This window comes from Nuphar pumila, chromosome 5 (genome assembly GCF_984573655.1).
Source record: "Nuphar pumila chromosome 5, dmNupPumi1.hap1.1, whole genome shotgun sequence".
Lineage (NCBI taxonomy): Eukaryota > Viridiplantae > Streptophyta > Magnoliopsida > Nymphaeales > Nymphaeaceae > Nuphar > Nuphar pumila.
In genome coordinates this window covers 1,512,105-1,534,636 of record NC_143253.1, presented here as the reverse complement: position 1 = coordinate 1,534,636, position 22,532 = coordinate 1,512,105, and the positions used below count along the sequence as shown (strand labels likewise).

The following is a 22,532-nucleotide window of genomic DNA, read 5'->3' as shown; positions in this document are numbered from 1 at the left end:
TAAAGCTATCCAATCATTTGTGGCTTAACGAGATCAGCTCAACAATTATTCATGACTGCAAGGTCTTTGCATTCAAACAATTACAAGAGGGCAACCAATGGTCACAATGGTATCATAAAGGATTCAACCTAGTGGTGGGCAATGGGTAGGGTGGCCCAGTAGGCCAAGCCGACCCAACCTGGCCCCCCAATGGTTGGGTTTGGGTCAAGGTTTTAGGCCCTGACGCGTTAGCTATCGGGCCGAAACCTGGTTCATTATATACATGCCCCAGGCCAGGGTAGGCCCATGTGCTACCGGGCCGACTAGATGGGTCTGAGCTACCTAATTAATTTTTTAGTATCTAGTTGTATAGTAACTTGGTAACTATTATTATTTATTTAATCAATTGCATTGATTAAATAAGAAGATAATTAGATGGGTGCGTTAATATTTTATTTAATTAATTGTTTTTGGTATTATCGAAATTAATTTATGCATTTCATTTGAAAATAACCAACAAATGGGTTTGGGCTGGGCCGGACTGACCCACTGAACATTGGCTCGTAGGGCCAATGGGTTTGGTAATGAGATGCTCTTCAAACCCGAGTTCTTTAAGAACCCAGTCAAAACCCGACCCATTATTTGGTACAATAATAAATGGGCCGGGCCATCTCGGGCCTCAATTAAAGCCCGATGGCTGAGCTCTAAATGGGCTAAATGGGCCTAGGCCGGCCAGATAATTCAACCATATTCATGTAAAAAGTTTAGGTTCTACTTATTCTCTTTCACCAACGTGGAGCTCCGCTTGTTTGGTAGAAGCTGTTACGTCACCTTCACCTTGTGTTGGGATATTGAAGGTTCAAAACCCAACGGTGCTTTGTGTAATTAATAGGGGTCTGCCCAACCCCATCTGAACTATAAAAAATAAAAAGTCTAATCTCTTTTCCCTCCTAGTTTTTATTTTTGCATTTTTTTCTTATAACAAAGAACTTTCCTAAGGATTCATAGGGACTGACCAGGGAAAGCGATAAGGTTTAATTCTTATTATTATGTCGGAGAGTCACTAGAATATGAGAACTAATGTGCAAACTGTGATTTTCATGATTTTTTTGTTCTTTTCTCTTGATTTTACAAGAACCCGCTTTTGAATAATCTGATTTTGATGCATAATTGAGATCTTGTTAGGCTTTAAAATCAATGGCTCATAAATCTTTATAAATATTCAAGCATTAAAAAATCACATTTTTTCACTGAAAATACACGATTTGATTCCTAGCAAATTCACCATGCCAAGCACATCCACATAGTTGAATTTGCAAAAGATGTGTAGAAAATGCCCATATTTCGAGTTCTCATATTCTATATGTTGGACATTGATTGTCATTTTATTTTTAACAAAAGATAAATATGCTTATGATCAACATAACGGCAGGCATAGTAACTAAACATAACCTACATGCACCGATATTTTCAAATACTGTTGTAAAGCAAAAATTTAATACTTTCAAACTATCTCTTATTGGAAAACATAATGCAATATCAACACCATAAAAACAGCTATTTGTGAGTTTTTCAATATTACTTATAATTATAAATTTATTTAGTAATTTTTTATATTTTACATAAACCGATATCTTTAAGGTATTAAAAAAAAGTTGTTTTTAAAATATCGCGATATTTTATCATGGAGATATTTTCCCGAGAACAAGGGTTTATGACATTGCGGATTGCTTTGCACAACGTGCCCCGAGATCGCTCGTGTAATAAATCCAAGGCGGACTTGAATCGACTCCTAAACTCCAGTTTTTTTTTCCACCGTCGAATCCCCAGCGCTCTCTCTCTCTTCGTCCTCTCTCTCCTCTGCAACGCGCTTTAGGGTTTTCTTTTCCTTCGTTTCCTTTGCACGAGAAAAAAAGGAGCGGAAGAAAAACCCTAACCAGAGAACCGTTATCCAGCGGAAAGGGGAGCTCCGGAAAGACGACGATGATCTCCAGCGGCAATCTCCGGCGTCGCTTCCCGTCGGAGCTTGGGTTTTCCGGATAATTCTTTCTGTTTCCTTTCATACTAACGCTGTCGTAAAGAAAAAGAAAAAATAAATAAACAAAAGAAAAGATAGTAGGTTAGAACTTTTTTTATTTCTAATCCTTTTGAGTTTCTTTTCTCGAATTAGGGTTCTGGTAATCGCTTTCCCGTGGGAATTTACGTTCCGGCGGTTTTTCGTCCCCGTTGTACCTTCCGTTTGCGGGTAAGCTTCTTTCTTCTTGGTTTTGTTGGTAGCTTTATGTTTCTAGGATTTTGAATATTTTGATTATCATTTCTAAAACATGGAGATGTTACCGGATTATATATACTTCTTGTGATAAATTTGATACCCTTTTCGCTCCTTGACGTTGTTGGTGTTCGATTGAAATTTTATTATGCGAGAACGGGGTTTTAGGGTTTCTGGTTGATCGGTAAGGTCTGATATGCATGGCTGCTTGCCCGCATTGGATGTAACGGGGTTGGATTACATATGATTAGTGTCGATAATTTTGATATCCCTTTCCCTCATTGGCATGTTGGTGTTCGATTGAACTTTGTTCTGCGCGAATGGGGTTTTCTTGGTCGTGATTCTTGCGGTTAATTTCTATCTCATTTTTACTGTTAATATTGGGCTTGTTTTTGTGTCCTTGTGTAGGTTTGTGGGTTTTATATTGTTCATTGGGCATTGCTTTCTAGTTTTTTCTTGTTGAAGTTTTCCTCATTCGTTTAGATGCTCTTTATATTTTGATCATTTTGTCGATATGCGCAAAAATCTCGCCTACCGCTAGCCTGCAGATGGGCATGCGTGGTCCTTTTATCCAGTTTATGTTTGAGATTGAGGGGTTGCTCGTGGTATACACGTATTGTTTGTTCTGATATTGCGTTTGACATCCCTCTTTGTTTCTACTGGCTAGCCTGGTGTATATTCTTCTAGGTTTAGTGCTGCACTCATGATATGTGGAAGTCGTTTCTCATTTTGGGGAATTGAGGATGTGCGCTCGATTGATTTGCATGTCTGTTTACCGAAATTTAGTGCATGATAGAGCTTATTTTGATTTGCGTGTCTGTTTACCGAAATTTAGTGCATGATAGAGCTTATTTTGATTTGGCTTGTTAGGAACCCGTGTAGGGATTCTTTTTTATGTTTTTGTTTTCACCTTTCTCTTGCTCTCTTCGAGGTGCCTGCTTCCTATGTTCTTCCAGACTCTTGAAACCCCGTTTAACATCTCTCTCTCTCTCTCAATGTACGATTTTCATTTTATTTTTCTCTGTCAATAGAGTCTTTCTGCATCTGATATTTTGTTTTCAAGATATGTCAACACCAAATACTGCACTTTGGGATCGGCCCCTTGAGCAATGGAAGGTCACTGAACTGAAGGATGAGCTTAAGAGGAGGAAGCTGATAACAAGGGGTTTGAAGGAGGATCTTGTGAGACGCCTGGATGAAGCACTAAAAAAAGAGGCTGATGAAACCAAAGATATGGGTAACGGCTTCGATCCACAAGGTGAATCATTGGTTGAGAGTGGGGATGTAGAGGATGTAAATGAGGATCATGCAAAAACTGAAGACGGTGGAGAGTTTCAAGCTGAGGAGGTGAAGAGCATGAAAGAAAATGTTCCTTTGGTTGATATTGATGATAGTGGTGTACCAGCTGTTGCTCAAGGTGACGGAGTTGGAGATCTGAGTGCAAACAATTTGCCCAACTCATATGAGAAAAGGGATGATGAGACTGTGGGCTCAACTGATTCTGGTGCCAAGACTGATAAAGATCCAGCAGCTGAGATTAATATTTCCAGCGTAGAGACAAAGATTGAAGCTTCAACACCTGAGGACGTGAATTCCACTGGTTCCAGTCTTACTCCCCAGTTATCTGAGAATGTGCCAATGCAGACGGACTTTTCCACCACAGAACCAAAGGATGAAGCTCCACTAACTGAGAAGAGCCAAATCATTTCATCTGAACCTATTCCCCAGGTATCTGAGAGTGTTCGCCAAGTTGTAAAGTGTGAGTCTGTTTCTACTGATTATGTGTCAATTAAACAAGAGAACGAATTAAAGGATAATTTGAATACTGATAGTGTCCCTGTAGAACCAGAGATTGTTAAGACAGAGGTGCTGCAGTCTTTATCCAGTAATGATGCAGGTGATCATGGTGCTTCTGTTATGGATGTTGAAGGTGATATGAAAAGTGCTGCTGAGCGAGGAGACACTCATGATATGTATGTTGACTCGACTAAGAAGAATGAGGATGCAGATGTTCGTGCTCATGGTGGCTCGAACTTGAATGAGGTTACTGAGGAGCCAGTAGCGGAAGAGGTGACAGAGAGTAAGATTTCTGATATTACTTTGGATGATGATGGTGGAAGTAAAAATATTGAAATTCATGAGTCTGTTCCCATTGAAGAGAAAAAGGGATCTGACACTGCAACAGTCCAGATTCCCGTGGAAGAGAAGTATGAGTGTGTAGACTCCATGGAAAATTCAATGCAGGTCAGCGAGAAGCGGAAGAGTGATGGTTAGTTTCCTTTCTCTGGTATTTTCTTTGCAGAATTGTTTATTTGTGGTGCTATTTTCTGTTTGTCTTTCAAAATTTCCATTTTCTTTGTTGTGTTATTTGAATGTGATTCTGTTGCTAGTTATTGGTTCCTCCACTAATTTTGTTCCAGCTCCAAATGTTAGTCCCTGAGGTGAATACAATTGTTTAATTTTTCATTTCCTGCTTTATGCTAATTTCTTGTATTGCAAATGTTCTTCTGTTTCAGGAGATCCAATTTAAAATACAGGAGTCATTTATGTTCTTCATTGGTTTGTCACTGAGTTATTTGTGCACCAGGCACTGCTTAAATGTCATTTATGGTTTATGAAGTGAATTCATATTAAAATGAACTTGAACTAAAAAAAATTGATCTTGATAGTTTGTGCTTCCCTCTTTTATTTTTAATCAGTAAAATCTTTCCAGAGAGAGAGAGAGAGCATTTAGTTCTTTGGCATGATTCAATTGTTTCTATATGTTTCGTGTCCATTCTGAATTTCTCGCAATGTGTTGGCCTTGTTGGGTTATTTGTTTATTTAGTTTCTTTATGGTATTCACAATTATTTGGACTTATCCTATTTCATCTTGTAAAAAATTGGTTGGATGTGGGAGGGCTTGATGGTAGATGGTACTGTCAGCGTAGTGGCTTTAGATGTTTGTTGTAATGGATTCACATAATGATGACAAAAGAGAACGGATGGGTTAAAGATAGGAAGGAAGGGTGATATATATCCATCCTTTTTTCTGTTTGTTTCCATCTCTTCCTCAGTGTTTGTCTGCTAACATTCTTACGCATGCACATGTGCGTGCATGTGCATACACATATATCCGCTTTCCATTCTCCATTTATGTTTCTTTTTCTTTCTTTATTGTGCTCCCTCTTTTTTTCCAATGAAGAATCCATTAACAGAGGCTTCCTGCTAGCTGTCATTTCTCTTCCATGTTTGGTCTTCTTTATCAACTCTTATGTTACTTTTCTTCAACAGCTATGCAATAATCTTTATTTTTTTTCTTGCTTTTTTTGGGGTATGAAACAGACAAATAGAAACCTTTGACATTACAAGTACAAGGAAAAAGGACCCAATAGGATATCTGCACAATCAGGGATTTTGTCGGAGGAAAAGTAGCATAGAAAAATCTTAGGAACATTATGCGGACATAAAGGATAACAGCATGATATTTCAACAATGTGCATGTTAAACCTTATAGTAGTAAGCACAAAGATTCAAAGATTGAAAAAATGCTTTGGTAGCGGATAGCAGAAGCAAAAAGTGCACAAAATCATGTCTTTCTTAATCAAAACACTAAGGAGGGACTGCAGAGAGCAAGGAGGTGTCATTATAATAGTGTGCAACCACAAATATGAACAGTTGAACGCTAGTGTGGTTGTCTTTGCAGAAGGATATGCAAACAAAGGAAGCTTGCTCCTTTATATAATTAGATTGGAAGCATTCAATATCGTAGAATGTCGGTGTTTGATTAAACCCACTGCAAAATGATAGGTGTGGAATATGGATATCTTCAATAATCTATGCTTGGTAGTCCACTGGTTTCTTTCGTCCCCCTCTTTTGAATGAAAAAAATAGCCTTGAATTATCTCTAGGGCTAGTCTTCTATTGCAGTTGCACGTTCTGGCAGGAACAAGATGTTTGCAAGTCAAAGCATAGGCTGACCGAGGGATCTTGTTCTGAGATTGCTCATGCAGAATGTTAGGTGTTGGTATTCCAAACTTCCGTCACTGCTTTTGGTAAAATATTTGTTGCAGATCCAATGGAGGGATTTGGAATATGAAAAATGTCTCTAAATCAGATCTTGAAATGAGTAATATGTTTGAGAATCTATCCAGTGATATCCCTTTTGGTTTTGTTAGATTCTTTTTTTTCCAAGAAAATGTGAAAATTTTCATTGAATTAAACCTCCCTTTCCATTGCATTTTCGCAAGATTTTCCTTGGAAAGATTCTTTCTTTAATGCTTTGAGTAATATTCTTGGTGATAATATGTTGAGAATAAAATTGTTTCCAAGGTATAGTAAAGTGTAACATCTTGGTTCAGTGATGAATGTCATGTCATAGTGAGATGTGCAATTTCCTAGACATTGACATGGGCAGAATGTGAGAACTTTGCAGAATTAATATCTTCCTTTACTTTTTTTATTCTTTCGCTGAAATCTAGTTAAGCGTGATGTGTTTATCATCTTTGTTGTCAAAATTGGTGACTAGTTGCCCTAGGCTTCGGGTAATGCCTAGTCCAGGGCACTTAGGTGCCCTGGACCTAAAAGGTCCCGTTTAGCCTGGCTAGTCCCACCTAAGCCAACTAACTGCTGACAAGCCCCCCCTAGGCCCAAACTTGTCTTTTTCTTACTATATGTGTGTGTGTGTGTGTGTGCAAACTATATATTTTTACATGTATATCTACTTTTTTTCTTCAGATATTTAATAATACTCTCTGTTTTTTTCATATATATATATATATATATATATAGGTTCTATATATGTATGTGTGTGTGTGCATTTTTACATTCTACTAATTCTTATACAAATATATATTATTATAAATTCTGATTTTTCTTAATCTTTTCTTTTTTGGGGGGTTCCGACTAGGTTGACTAGTCCACCTAGGCCTTTTAAACATCTTTTGTCTGGCGCTTTTGATTACATAGCGCATCGTTATGGCCAACGAATAACTTCTGTTGGAGTTTGAGGCTAGGCTGCACCCTTCATTGACATCCACTTTTTTGCTTAAATCTGCACTTGAGTAGTCTCCCTGTTTTTGATAAACCTAAACTCTTGGTGTTGCTTTTGTATTTTTGTTATGGCCCTCCTTGCTTTGCAGTATGGTAGACTATTATATGAAAAAAAGACATTGCTTCATGCATAAGGTTAATTATCACCTACTGTTATTTTTTACTTATTTTTTTGTGTGTCTGCCATTCCCTTCTGAATGGTTCTGTCTGTCTCAGGTATTGAGGTTGAGGTAGAACGTGAACCTCTTAAAAGGCAACGCAAATGGAATGGTGGTGATCATGAGCAAGCTAAGCTTATCCCTCCAAGACCTGCTAGACTTGAGAGGGAGTCTCTAAACTTGCCTGATGTGTCTCAGATATCTCCTGTGGATGCATCTAATGCTAATGTTTTGACACCAAGAGATAAAATGCGAGCTGTTAAGGTTCTTGCTAGGTCCGACTCCAACCTTGATTCTGAAACTCCAAAGGAAAGAGTTGGTAGGTCAAACCTCCTTCCCTCCCTTTCTCTTTTTCTCTCATGCGCACCTGCATATTCATAAGAACTGATGCATTAAGGCATGCACAACAACACGCCTGGTTGCATAAGTTGTTAACTGTTGTTTGTCTATACTGCAGTTCCTCCACCACAGAGATCACCAACAACTTCTTTAAGGATAGATAAGTTTTTGCGCCCCTTCACATTGAAGGCTGTGCAAGAGCTTCTTGCCAAGACTGGGACTGTTTGCAGCTTCTGGATGGATCACATCAAGACCCATTGTTATGTCACGGTAAGTTTCTTTACCTTTAGGGTATGTTTGATGGCTTGTCCATGGTTGGACGAAATGAACAAAAAGAACAGAACATTGGTTCTGTTTGTTCTGTGACAATTGTTCCAAGTCCAACGTTTGTTTGGACCATACTCAAATGCTATGTTTCAAATGTCCATTGTTTGATGACAATGTGCGAACAACTTGGACAGTCATGGATAATGGGTCAAATTACTTTATTTTGGGTTGTATGATCCGATCCGTCCACCATTTTACATGTTTTAACAAATTTATTATGGTTTTTTGCCCGAATATGGATCCAATTACGAAATTATATCTAAAATCATGGTTTTTTGCCATGAATATGGATTTGGAATTGGATTTTTGCCCCGAATATAGACCTTGAATGGCATTTTTGCCCTGAATATGGATTTTTGCTCCAAATAAGGATCTCAAATTGGATATTTGCCCCGAATATGGATCTCGAATTGGATTTTTGGCGTAAATATGAATTTTTGCCTCAAATATGGATATCGAATTGGATAACCTGAAAAGAGTGAAAGGGAAAAAGTTGTGGCTTAACGTCACTGTACAGTCACCACTGCCGGTGTTGCCCACATGGACAACAGTGTGGTTGTGATTTGTGAAGGTGTTGAGTTGAAGACACCTTATCAAACTTTGCTGAGGCACGAGTTTGTCCATAGCTTTAAGAAGTGGGTCAAAAATAAATTGTTATGTGCATGTCTTGAAGCTGAATCTAGCATCTAATTGAATTTAACAATCTCAACTAATCTAAAGCAGACCCAAAAATTCAAGATTAGATGGTTGAAAAACAATTAGATCATAGATGGGATAAAAAAACACCGGTATGAAACTTGAAATGTTGATACCTTCACAAGAAAGTGCTAACAAGGACTCAATATACATTCTACATAGAAAAATGTAAATACTCTTCCCAGAAGCTGGTTATTCAAGCTGGAACTAACCTCATTAGTAGGTGTAGATAATGAAAGAAAAGGACCAACCAAGGTAAACAAGGGAATTCAATGTTTGATGCTAAAAACCAATATCATGTGCAAATATGATGACCCATTCAATGAAACACTTAGTGTGTGCTGTTTCATTTGGTGAGAAGAAGAGGTTTTTAGGTTCTGCAGGTGCAGCTTAATGTAGTTATAACTTGTTGCAATCGTTTTATAGGTTGATCGGCATGAAAAAATAACATGGTTTAGCATTGGTCAACAAAAAATAACTTGTGACTCCACCTTAAGTTTGTGTCCTCATTGCAGATTCTTTATATGATAAGCTTAGCATTGGTCAGTTTACAATTTCATCATTTGACTGCAATACTGCATTTTGTATGTCTGCTCATCACCAATTCATGGTGTTTCCTACTTCAACTGCATTGAATTATCTAATAAAATATACAATTTTTGTTTTGCTTGGTTGCAGTCTCATATTGCACCAAATGAAAGGAACAACATTAGAAAAAGAAACAAGCTTAATAAACAAAAACCTATTTAGACAGAAGTTTTGGAAATTCGCTACTAATGTCAGAACCACAGTTTTTTTTTTCCTGCTACTTCGATCATATAATGCAAGACAGATGATCCATCCAATTTTTCATAGTTTTTTATTTTCTCTCATCTAATAAACACAAAAAATCATTGATCCTCTTTTATTCCCCTGCTTCAAAGTGATCAATTGCTTCTTATTTTGCACCAACCAATTTTTTTGAACCCTCAATCTGATTCTTGCCAATTCAGTAACTGCAGAAGCAATCTCATTCTATATGTTGCAAAATCTCCCCTCATGAGACGGAGAATGAACCTTGCTCCTCTCTTATCATCAATATCAACATTCTCCGGTGACTCTCTGATCTTCAACCCCATCAAATTTTTGGGAACCAACATTCAACAAATCATGAATAGGAATGATAGACCATAAAATTAAGTTAGCCACTTGGAACATAAGGTCTTTAACTGGTAAGTTGGTAGAGTTAGTAGATGTTATGTGTAGGAGAAAGATTGATATTTTATGTCTACAAGAGACCAAATGGGTAGGTGAAAAAGCAAAAGTGATAGAACCTTGGGGTATAAGATTTGGTATACAGGAATAAATAGGAATATGAATGGAGTAGGGATTGTTACGAGTCATGAGTTTATAAATAATGTAGTTGAGGTCTGTAGGAAGGGTGATAGGATTTTATTTATTAAATTAGTATTAGGTACAGATATTATTATTATTATTAGTGTTTATGCACCTCAAGTAGGTTTAGATGATTCCATTAAGCGTCAATTTTGAGAAGATTTAGATGGAGTAGTACAAGGAATATCTTACGGAGAAAAGCTTTTCATCGGCGGTGACCTTAATGGACATGTATGCATTAGTATGGATGGATTTGAGTCTCCATGGAGGCTATGGTATAAGAGAAAGAAACGAAAGTGGAGAAAGGATTTTAGATTTTGGTTTGTCCTATGATATGATCTTAGCAAACACTTGGTTTAGGAAGAGGGGGTCTCACCTAGTAACATTTAAAAGTGGGGTTAATACGAGTTAGATAGATTTTTTCCTACTTAGAAAGAGAGATAAGGATTGCTGCATCGATTGTAAGGTTATACCGGGAGAAAGTGTAGCTACACAACATAGAGTCTTAATTTTAGATCTTAGAATTAGACAATGCTGCAAAAATGGATAGACATAGGATAGATCCTAGAATTAAGTGGTGGGCACTGAAAGGAGTTAAACAAAGAATGTTTGTAGAGCAGGTAGTTAAGGAAGTTGATCGGTGTCTCGAGGAGGATTCAGAATCAATGTGGAATAAGATAGCGGGTGGCATGAGAAATGTGGCTAAGGAGGTATTGGGTGAGTCTAAAGGTGGTGCACCGCTAGGTAATGATACATCATGGTGGAGCGAGGATGTCAAATTAGCTATTAAGGTTAAAAGAGAGTGTTATAGAAATCTAAGTAAGAGTCGTGATAATGAGAATTTGGAGAAGTATATGATAGCAAAGAAGGAAGCTAAAAAAGTAGTTCGAAACGCGAGGGATAAGGTATATAAGGAGGTTTATGACAAGTTGAATACCGAAGAGGGCGAGATGGATATTTATAGGCTTGCAAAGATGAGAGATAGGAAATTGAGGGATTTGGGTATAGTTAGATGTATCAAGGATGAAACACAAAGGGTTTTAGTCAAAGATGAGAAGATTAAGAAGAGATGAAAATATTATTTTGATAAGCTATTTAATGGAAGTCATGCTCATGATCTTGGAGACTTGTTCATTCCTTTTCATGAGATGAATCGTGATTTCATGCGCAAGATTCAAAAGAAAGAAATTGCAGAGGCTTTGAAGAAAATAAAATCAAGAAAGGCAGTTGGCCCAGATGGTATACCTATCGAGGCTTGGAAATGCTTGGGAGAGAAAGGTTTAGAATGGTTGACAAATCTTTTTAACAAGATTTGGCGGACAAATAAGATGCCTAATGAGTGGAGGAAGAGTACTTTTTAACAAGATTGCACAAACTATCGTGGTATAAAACTCATGAGTCATACTATGAAACTTTGGGAGAGGGTGATTGAGTATAGGTTGAGGAATATTGTCATGATATCGGAGAATCAATTTGGTTTTATGCCTGGAAGATCAACTATGAAAGCTATACATCTTCTTAGACAACTTATTGAGAGAAATAGAGAGAGAAACAAAGATTTGCATATGGTTTTTATTGATTTGGAGAAGGCATAAGATAGAGTACCTAGGGATGTCCTCTGGTGGACAATGATGAATAAAGATATTTCTCTCAAGTACATTAATATAATTAAAGATATGTACGAAGGAGTAGTAACCAATGTCCGCACTTGTGGAGGGGTGACAAACAATTTTCCTATAACAGTTGGGTTACATCAAGGTTCTACATTAAGCCCTTTCCTATTTGCTATAGTGATGGATGAGCTTACGAGATCAATTCAAGAAAATGTACCGTGGTGTATGTTGTTTGTGGTGGATGTTGTTTGCTGATGATATTGTTTTGATTGATGAGTCTAGAGCTGGGGTTAATGCTAAGTTAGAATTATGGAGACAAACATTGGAAGCAAGAGGTTTTAAGTTGAGTAAGAGTAAGACATAATATATGAAATGTCGGTTTAGTAAACAACGAAGTTGTGATGGGGGTGTAGTGAAGCTTGGTGAGCAAGAAATACCGGTAGATGATTGTTTTAAATTCTTGGGATCTATCATTCAAAAGTATGGAGAAATTGATGGAGATGTAAATCATATGATAAAGGTTGGGTGGATGAAATGGAAAAGTGCAACTGGAGTGTTGTGCGATTGTAGAATGCCATTGCGGTTGAAGGAAAAGTTTTATAGGACGACTATTAGGCCTGCTTTACTATATGGTACGGAATGTTGGGCTGCCAAGAGACATCATATTCAAAAAATGGGTGTAGCTGAGATGCGTATGCTTAGATGGATGTGTGGAAATACAATAAAAGATAAGATTCGGAACGAGGTGATACGTAAGAAGGTAGGCGTTGCACCCATTGAAAATAAGTTGAGAGGGAATCATTTACGGTGGTTTGGACATATTCGGCGAAGGCCTAATGATGCTCCTGTTAGAAGGATGGAAAAATGAGAAAATATATTAGTTAAAAGAGGTCGGGGTAGGCCTAGGAAGACATGGATGGAGATGATAGGAAAGGATATGAATGCTTTGAACCTCACCGAGGAAATGGCATTGGATAGAAATGATTGGAGGAGAAGGATTCATGTGGAAGACCCAGAATGATTTTCTTTTTTGGTTCATATCGTCGACCCCAATTGTTTTGGGATGAAGGCGTAGTTGTTGTTGTTGTTGTAACATTCAACAAATCAATCAATTAACACCAACTAACATCCCAATCTCCATTTTTCCTTCAAAAACAATTGTTTCTCTACTACCCACAATTGTTTCTCCACTACCCATATGGTAAAACGATCAACCAACCATCACCATCGTCGAATTAACCAATACCCAACATCATAAATCCAGAAAAAATCGAACACCATCGATTCCCATCTACAAACAATCTCAATTGTGTCAATCTTTTCTATGGGCATTGCAATCCTTGGAATAGAAATCATTGCTCTCTATCAACGACTTGATGATCCTTGGAATAGAAATCATTGCTCTCTATCAACGACTTGACGAACTCGTAGGTGTTCTCCTCATACGGGTCCTGGGGCGGTGATCCTGAAGGCAAGCTTAAGGAGAAACAATGGAGGAAAGAGAGGGGAAGACCCTTACCGTGGTTTTCCTCTCGTGGGTGTCTCTTATACAATGGAGGAAAGAGGGAGCAGACCCTTACTGGTTAGGGTTTAAGGCAAGAGAGAGGGGAAAGGATGCAGCTGGTGCGGTGGGGAAGGAACACAACGACGGTGGGGAAGGATCTCGGATGCATCGAGACGTGGGTGGGAAGGAGCTCGATGACAATGGATGCGATAGAGACCTGATCGACGACGACGGTGAGTTTGAAGAGAGAGAGAGAGAGAGAGAGAGAGAGAGAGAGAGAGAGAGAGAGAGAGAGAGAGAGAGAGAGATGCATCGACGGGTGGCGCACCCGTCGATGCATTTTTTTGTTCCTGTTCATTCTGTAACAGGGGGAGAGGTGGATCAAAAATCACATATTATTATGGACGCTCCAACGTTCGTTGGAAATCACTGTTCCCAGCAAAATTTCCGTCCGAATCCCGCTGGGAACGGCACATCAAACATACTCTTAGTGTCATTTTTTTTATTCAATTTGCCACTCAGTTTAACAGATGGGACTTCTGCGAATTATACTCTGTTAATATGATGAAGGAACTTCTGCTCTGCTAGATTTCTATGTTTATTGTCTGACAATTTCAGTAGTGCATGATGTTGGATGGTGATGTTGCATGTCTAACGATTCTTGTTGTTGCTTTAACCATCAGTATTCTTCTGTGGATGAAGCAATGGCAACCAGGGATGCCCTCTACAATCTTCAGTGGCCTCCTAATGGTGGCCGCTTACTGACTGCTGAATTTGTTGAACCCAAAGATGTCAAGGTCCAGGTTGAAGGGGGACCCCAGTCACCGCCTGCTGTTAATCCGTCAACTGCTGCTCCATCTCAGTCCAATCACATGAATCTGCAGGCATCTGTAAAATTGCCCCCTCCACCTATGCTGCCACCACCTCCACCACTTGCACCTCAGACCCATCCACAGTCTCTGGGTCGGGAAAAGCTGCCACCCCCACCTCTTCCCAAGAAGGTTGAGACTCCAGTTCTTACACTTGATGACCTGTTCAAGAAGACGCAAGCCACTCCTCGTATATATTACTTACCCCTATTGGAAGAGCAAGTTGCTGCCAAGTTAGCAAATGCTGCTGCAGATGGCCGGATTCAAAATTAACCTTCAGAGGTATGTTTATACTTATATTGAGGAGCATGTTCTTTCTTTGGTAATGAGATGTGGTTGCGTGCAGGCTTTTATGGTAATTGACCTTTGCTTTGCAGTGCAGTGCGGTGCAGTTGGTCAAATTTTTGAGTATTTGGATACCTGTTGGTTGTGAAGCTGAGGGAGTTCTCATTCATATTTTTCCTGGTAGTGTTTGACTAGTTCCTTGAGCACTTCTATTAGGGTTTTTAAATTGGCTTTGTAATGCTATTTTGCTATACAACAAATTGGCGTTGGTTTGTTTCTCTTTTTATTTTGGGACCTCTTATGCTAAAGTCATCAGGAAATATGGTAGCATCAAAGGCACATTTATAGAAGATTATTTATGCTACCGAATTTGATGACGACTGTCACCTTTAATCATTTTGTTAATAAACCTTCAACCTTTCTCCAAAAAATGTCGAAACGAAGACTATTTATGCATGTTCACCACCCAAGCCTTCATTAAGTCAGAAAATTATAATTGTGCATACTTTTATGCAGAATGGGTTGGAGATAAATAAAACTAAATAGATTAATTATTGCGTGTATCTACTATTTGAAAAAAGAAAGCCTATTTAAAAATAAAACTGCACTTGGTTCTATGGGATTTATAGGAATCTAATGGCTGAGGCGCAGCTGATCACACATTTTGAATATCAAGCAGTAGCTTAAGCAAAAATGGAAGTTAAAATTCATCATCTTCTGATGTCTTGAACACTGAAAAACAATTATTTGAGTTTCACAGAGATGATGTCATGGACAAACCCATCTTTTTTGTGCAACACTCTAAGGAAAATGACATACTCTTCTTAGCTATTGACAGTGTTTAGTTTGACAGGGAATTTAAGAAATGAGATATAAGGCTTTTTTTGTAATATTCTTGTCGTTATTACACCATTGTTATTCATTCAGTGTATTGAGGAAAGGGTAGATAACCCAACCCTAATGAATATTAAATCATGGTGATATTGTCATGCTTGCCTTGCATTTAAGCTCTCAATTACCTATTGTTCGGAATTTTCATATGGTGAATCATCTTTTGATGTTCGATATTCATAGTAGTTCTCTGAAAACTGTGGTTGATCTCTTCCTTTTTTCCCTCTTATTTAAAAAAAATCATAGTTTTTTACTGCCTTTGACAGAATATTGATATTTTATGTTTTCTTGTTTGTTGCAGGCTTGACATTAATGGGAAGTTGTAGGAAGTTGGAGTTGAGGATAAACAGATGAAGAGGACTCATTTGAAGACTTTGTTCTGTTTCCAATTTTCATATGAAAACGTTTGTAGCTGGAATCTTGGTTTTTAATCATAATGCATTTGGCTGTTCGTGTATGTTTGATTCAAAATGTTCTCCAGTTTAGTCTTTCCTTTTAGTTGAATTCTGGGGGCTGTATACACGCATCAGGATGCTGCTCTTTTCCTTTGGATTAGGAAACTGATGTTCAGGGTGAGAAACAGCTAAACCAGATTCTACCATGACGATGCTTCAGAGCAGCCAGGTAAGGCTGACAATGTTTGGCATGATTAGGTGTGGTTCCAGACTGGCGTTATGCGTAAATTTCTTCCTTTGTTTTATTGGGTTCAAGTCGAGGCTGGGGTCCCAAGGGGTCTTGGCATTGTGGCGGTGGGGCCTTGGCCGATAGACAGGCGGGTCAAGTTTTGGTTCCCATGGGTGTTACCTCTCTGTACAAGCCGACACCCAGCATAGGCCTTGGGGGTGGGGTCTTAACCTCGAAGTTTTATGCTGCCTGCAGGACGAGCGTAGGTATGTCAGGCTGAGCCAGTGCGACCAAGTCTTTGTGCTGTGTGGTTTCTTTGGGTTATAAATCGAAAGGGAAAAAAAAGTTGAGGCAGGGCCTTGCTGCAAGTCGGATGACAGATCTGTCTAAATTGGCCTTTGGGTGTTTGTTGTTTGGTAGCCGACAATATGTCCAAAGTTTTGGTGGAAACTTTATGCATTACCATTCATCTCCAGTAGTTTATTGTCCTCTCTCTCTCGGCAACTCTTAATGGTTTGAGATCAAGATGACCTCCCTTTGGTGTTTTTTAATGAATGGGTTGGATCTGCAATGACCAAAAATTGCAAAACCTTCATCTTTGAATCCGGCCCATTTGCATCCCTAGTTGGGCTTGCTATGCTAATAAATTTTTTCTGAAGGCTGGAAGAGAACTTTGTTGAAAACCAAGTAGTGATGAAAGTCATGATACAGTTTTCAGAAAATCTATAGCGTAAAACTTAAGCCTATCCAATCCCATATTAAAAGATCCCCATTTAATCCCTACATAGGCGTAGGATCTGGGCGTCTTTTTTTGAAAGGGGGATCTGTGCCTGTCTTTTGGGCACATGCTCTGACTGGTCTGGAGGCAAATCTTTGATCTTTTGATTTTTTGAGATTGGATCAGAGCTGGTTGGACTTTCTTTGGTCCGTAGGTTTAAGCTTAGGCTTAGGTTCATGTTCAACGTAGTAACTTTTGCTCAGGCTTGCCCTGGACATGAGTCGAATTCATATATAGTCAGTCCTTGACAACGACCTTGATTTGGATCTCTAAGGCCTGTAAATGAACCGAGATGCTTGTTGCTTGGCTCGGATCAGGTTGTTAATAAGCTCGTTTGCTCATAAAAGAAAATCTTGCGTTCAGTTTGATACTAGCTTATTATGATTAGTGAGCCAAACTTGAAACAACACAGCTTGGTTTAAGGCTCGTGCAATGATGATTCGTAGTGTTTGGATGAGGTTCGGTTCATACATATAGACGGCTGGTCAGAATTTCAAAGAAAACTTATAAAGTGCAGATTTGCATCATTTACTAGGTAGTAGAGCCTGGGGTTGAGAGTTTGGCTCCAAATTTTGTGAGAGCTCAAACCTGTTTGGATCCATCTGCCAAATCCATTTGAAGTTTTTGAATCAGTCACAGTATATAACTCAGGGCTTTCCAACGTCCACTGTTCCTAAAAATGCTAATGGTGATAATGAATTTCTCCAAACACACTTTTTTGATGAAGCTCCAAACACCCATTTATTTTTCATTGACGCCAAGAAATTCTCAGAGTTGGGTTTTGTTGAAGCGTCTTTCAAACCAACCTGAGACCCATTTCATAGGAACTATTGGCAATCTACACAAATTACTTGATGTTGAAGGCTTAAAATGTAAGACTTGAGTGCTCCCATCTCATATTTGTTGATCATTCGTTTTCTCATCTTTGTTGATCACTCGTTTTCTCACCTACCGTTTACTTGCTACACGTGATTTTGTTGAAAAATTGTAAATATATTATGGAGTGGTTGAAGTTGCAATGGTTTCAATTGGTAGATATTTTACTGGAAAACCAACATGTTTGACTCATTTTCTTTGGATCCAATGTTAGAGAGGACCAGATGATAACCACATCACAGAACTCTACCACATGTTTTGAGCCATCTTCGAATCCAAAAACAGACCCACTCACTGAAAGTCAATTGATCCATATCTAACCTGATTACAACCCTATGCAAGAAGAACCCTGCACAAAGGCAAGGTCACCCTGAAGGAGGTGTTTCATTGCGTGGATAGCAGTGACCATGGGGTCGCTGCTTTCTACGCTTCAGGTGCCCCACACAAATGACGGACGCATGGGACACCTAGGACATGGCGTTCCATGCGTCCAACCAGCATAAGGTCGACTGGTTCCACAAGAGAGGCAATCCAAGCTCAAATATTTTTAATGAAAGTTTGTGAGAACACGACCATAACACAAATATATAGTTCGATTAAAGTAAGTTTAATTTAGATCCATACTCAACAAGATATATGTCGTCTATCATTTTTAGTGGAGTTCAATCTCATTTTGATCCCTTCATGCTTGGGCTTAAGAAGAGTAAAACCTGGTTTTACCTCGTGCCATTCAAACGATGCCTAAGGCTCTTTTCCCTAAAGGGTGGGCACCAGGCTTGCCTAACCCCGGCTCAATCTGAGGCCCATTAAGGCCTGACAGGTTGACCCATATTAGGTCTGCCGATTAATGACAGGTTCGAGCTGTATCATTTGGGGATTCCCATCCTTGGAATCCCATTGGTCCATTCACATATGTGGGACCCACCCTTGCTATTGGGACCTCATTAAACCATGTACATACGTAAATGTGAAGAGATTCTCTCGGTAAACTTTCTTTTCCTTTTTACTTTTTTTTTTTTTCCTTTCCTCTCCTTCTCTCACATCACGTCTCTTGCTTCCATTTGTTAATTTAACATTTGCGTCCTTCATTTGCCCCTCTCTCTCTCTCTCTTTCAATCTCTCTCAAATCTCAATCTACTTATCAACAACCTTCTCTCCACTACGTTTCCACATCTCTCTCTCTCTCATTAAACAACCACTTTTTCTCGTCCACCCCCATTTGCCTCTCTCTCTCTCTCTCATATTTTTTTTTTATCACATTCGGTATTCCTTCAACCATTTAACAACTTCTTTGCATCTGCAGCCTCCCCATTCCACCCTATCCCTCTCTCTCTCGACGAAGGACACTTCGCTCGACCACCATTAACGTGATCTCTGTCCTCCTGATCGAGCACGATCCTCACAAGGTAAGAACTCGATTCGTTCTCAGAGACTCTTTTTTTGATCCATTTTTCGGTGATACTGTCATTTAGAACAGTTGGATCTCTTGGGGTTCATGCTTTGTTTTTTTCTCCATGGTCCCCATTTATTGTTTACTGAGATCTTGCAGAAAATCTGATATTTTTAAAGCAAAATTTTCCTTTTGGTTTTGTTTTTGAAGTGCTAGAAGAAGTTGGTGGAGATGCGTTCAATCTCTTTTGTATATTTTCTGTATTTTACTTTTATTATCGTAAAAGAATTAATTGTGACCTCTCTCTGTGTGTGTTCGCTGGTAAATAACGGCGAATTTGAATAATCAAACAGGAAAATTGGGGTTCTTCATTATTTTCATAAATAATCTCAAAAAAAGGAAATTAATTTAAGTAGGACGTAAATTAGATTTCTTCATTCTTGCCAATGTTACCATTTGGTTCCCTAAAAGGAAAGAAATTTAAGAAATCGTTTTCTTTGAGTCCCGAAAGAAGAAAAAAAGGGAAATGATATCGTTAATTTCTCAAAGCTAACATTTGATATGCTATTGGACGTGCAGTTCTTAATTTGGTGTTATTCTAAGATTGAAAGGGGATAGAAAAACTGACTTTTGGTGCTCTGTCTTCTGAAGTCCTTGAAATCTGGTGTGATATCTGAACAAAACGGAATGGCCGAACGAATCTTCACTGTTGATTATGTTATATTGAGAGGAAAAATAAAATTCCTCTATACTGAAAATTATTGAGAATTTCTTGACATGGCGGCGAGATTGGGAGACTGTTCTGTGTTAGCGTCACTCGTTCACATTTGGTTGAGTTCAGTTTAATAATCTAAGTTTGTGGAATTGGGTTCAGTTGTTCAGGATCTGCCGGGAGAGTTCCCATTTGATGTGGACATGAGGGGCTCTTGGGGTCATTTGTCCTTTAAAAATTTAGGGAGAAGCCCACCTTTAAATTGGTTGCTTCTGTTCATCGTTGTCCTTCTGGCATTGTCTATTCTACTGGGTTCCTCACATTTGACTTCATCGATTCCCACGTCTCCTGTCTCTGCTTCATCCGACATTTATGGAAACTACAGAAGGCTCAGGGAGCAGGCTGTGGCTGACCTAACAGAAATACGGTCTCTCTCTCGGGGCATGTTGCACCCAAAAGAATTCGAGCTCTGCGGAAAGGAATTTGAGAATTATGTCCCTTGCTACAATGTTACTGCAAATGAATTAGCAGGATTTCACGATAGGGAAGAATTTGATAGGCATTGCAACGTTTCTGGAGTGGGTCCACATTGTTTGATTCGTCCACCAAAGGACTATAAGATTCCTCTCAGATGGCCTGCTGGTCGAGATGTCATATGGAGTGGCAACGTGAAGATCACCAAAGATCAGTTTCTTTCTTCTGGAAGTATGACAAAAAGGTAATGCTTCTGAACCCTGGCATGTCAATAGGATTTTCATTTATCTACTACATTTCCTGTAGAATATGGTTTCCCACGAAACCAAATAAGAAAGGGAAGATATTATTAGTTTTTGCTTTCAAGTCATTCCTTAGGTGGTAGTGAAATTCTCTTTCCTTTCTTGTTTCTTTACAATTATTTCATATTTTAATGTGGAAAATTCTCATTGATGAAGTGTTTAGGGAATGCCTTTTTTTGTGTGAATGTTCTATTCATTTTCTTCCAATATGATCTGGAACTGTTTAGGTTGATGTTATTGGAGGAGAATCAAATTGCCTTCCACTCAGATGATGGAACGATCTCTGATGGTGTCAAGGATTACTCCCACCAAATTGCAGAAATGATTGGGGTTACCAGTGATAGTGAATTTCGTGAGGCTGGTGTAAGCAACATCTCTCCCTGATGCTAAAATCTGATCCTTTATTCGTTCTAAATTTCTTCCTTTTTTTCTAATGTTTTGAGAGGCTGATTTTCTTAGTTAAGCAAAACAACTACTAATGCTTGAAGACAATTGAGGGGCAGATAATATGCAATTCTTGATTGATTTTTGCATCAAACTTTTTAATTATAGCATCTGAGTTTATAAATTTTTGACACAGGTTTGGTGATTTCAGCATATGAACTTTATTGTTATTATTAGCAGTAGAAGATAGATACTTGGGTCATTTCAGTTTTCAAGCTCTTAAATTTTTACATGTGTGAAGAATATTTATCCTTTAATCACTACCCAGATCATGGACTATGATCATTTCTTAGATGGAACATGCTTCTGGGGAGCTGGGATATGTTTTCAGAGGTTCTATTTACATGTATTTTGTGTGTTTCTATCTCACAGCTAGTGCAGACCTTATTTGCTATATACTGCTAAGATGGGAATATTATGCTTAAGTATGAAACATGTTGGGGTTCATAAATAACTAAATATACACGTCTGTGTCCATGCTTATGAAATATCTCATTGTTGTGGTGTAGGAGCAGTAAATTGTGTTCAGAAGAGAATAATTTCCTTACATCCTAGGCTCCGTTCAAAAATTCCTGGTCATGTAATTTTTGTTAGGTGTGCTTGATATCTATTTAGAGATTGTATTGTGTCAACAAATAGTTGGAAAAGTTGACTTAAAAAAGATGATTTGTTTGGAATGTAACTGTATCTGCTTTCCTTGGCAAGTGACTTTCTGTTGTCGTGTTCAACTGGACCATTTAATCCTTGTTTAAACTTAGCTATGCTTAAACATCTCTTGAAGTGGAGATATTTGGCATGTACTTTTATCTAAGGTTAATGTTTCCTGATTCATTGTTTGCAGATTCACACCGTGTTAGATATTGGATGTGGATTTGGCAGCTTTGGAGCTCATCTATTTTCAGTGAAACTGACAACAGTTTGCCTTGCTGCTTATGAGATCTTTGGTAGTCAAGTGCAATTGGCTCTTGAGAGAGGCCTTCCAGCAATAATTGGAAATTTTATTTCAAGGCAACTTCCATATCCATCCTTGTCATTTGACATAGTGCACTGTGCTCAGTGTGGAATCAACTGGCATGAGAAAGGTATATATACTGTATAGTAAATAGGAGTTTATCATTACCAAGTTAATTTTGAAGCTGCATGTTCAATAGTTGTGTTGAAGCCGGCTGTGTTTTCTAGCAAGACTTAGAGAGAGAGAGAAATCATATATTCATATTAGGGTTAATCTCTTCTTAAATAGAGATTAACCATGAGCACCAAATTACAGAAAGACCCATACCAAATAGAAATTAATACGAAAGCCCACAAGACATTTATAAACACGTCTCAACACTCCCCCTCAAGCTGGAGCATAGATATCAATCATGCTCAGCTTGTCACAACAATGAGAGAAACTAGGCCTCGCGAGAGCCTTGGTGAAAACATCGGCTACTTGATTTTCGGAAGATACATGATCTGTGCAAATATAACCAGTCTGAACCAAGTCACGTACGTAGTGACAGTCAACTTCAATATGTTTAGTCATTTCATGAAAAACTGGGTTGTTGGCAATATATGTAGCAACCCTATTGTCACACACCATCAACATAGGTAGGGA

General features: G+C 38.5%; 2 protein-coding genes across 3 annotated transcripts in view; both read left to right on the top strand.

The window, feature by feature from the left end:
* Nucleotides 1–1,764: 1,764 nt before the first annotated feature.
* LOC149836419 (uncharacterized) lies at nt 1,765–15,806 on the top strand. 2 transcript variants are annotated; one of them, XM_090005335.1, is made up of 7 exons: nt 1,765–2,224; nt 3,312–4,517; nt 7,496–7,756; nt 7,895–8,046; nt 13,974–14,441; nt 14,542–14,624; nt 15,637–15,806. In XM_090005335.1, the coding sequence occupies exons 2-5, from the start codon at nt 3,314–3,316 to the stop codon at nt 14,430–14,432; spliced, it is 2,076 nt and encodes a 691-aa protein (XP_089861461.1). In that variant the 5' UTR covers nt 1,765–2,224; nt 3,312–3,313; the 3' UTR covers nt 14,433–14,441; nt 14,542–14,624; nt 15,637–15,806. The 2 variants fall into 2 exon arrangements, with proteins under 2 accessions (XP_089861461.1, XP_089861460.1); XM_090005334.1 differs by having other exon boundaries at nt 14,537–14,624.
* A 2,985-nt stretch (nt 15,807–18,791) lies between these two features.
* The window catches only part of LOC149836418 (putative methyltransferase PMT5), a 30,878-nt gene continuing 27,137 nt past the window's right edge, over nt 18,792–22,532 (top strand). The window contains exons 1-4 of the mRNA XM_090005337.1: nt 18,792–19,019; nt 19,583–20,433; nt 20,719–20,854; nt 21,777–22,017. Coding sequence (XP_089861463.1) covers nt 19,919–20,433; nt 20,719–20,854; nt 21,777–22,017 — 892 coding nt within the window. The 5' untranslated portion in view covers nt 18,792–19,019; nt 19,583–19,918. The remainder of the gene's footprint in view (nt 19,020–19,582; nt 20,434–20,718; nt 20,855–21,776; nt 22,018–22,532) is intronic.

Excerpts from the sequence above, each read along its gene's own strand:
- LOC149836419 (XM_090005335.1), top strand. The coding sequence starts at position 3,314 with ATGTCAACACCAAATACTGCACTTTGGGATCGGCCCCTTGAGCAATGG. Across the intron at positions 7,757-7,894 it reads AACTCCAAAGGAAAGAGTTG|TTCCTCCACCACAGAGATCA; the intron begins GTAGGTCAAACC and ends TCTATACTGCAG. Across the intron at positions 8,047-13,973 it reads AGACCCATTGTTATGTCACG|TATTCTTCTGTGGATGAAGC; the intron begins GTAAGTTTCTTT and ends TTTAACCATCAG.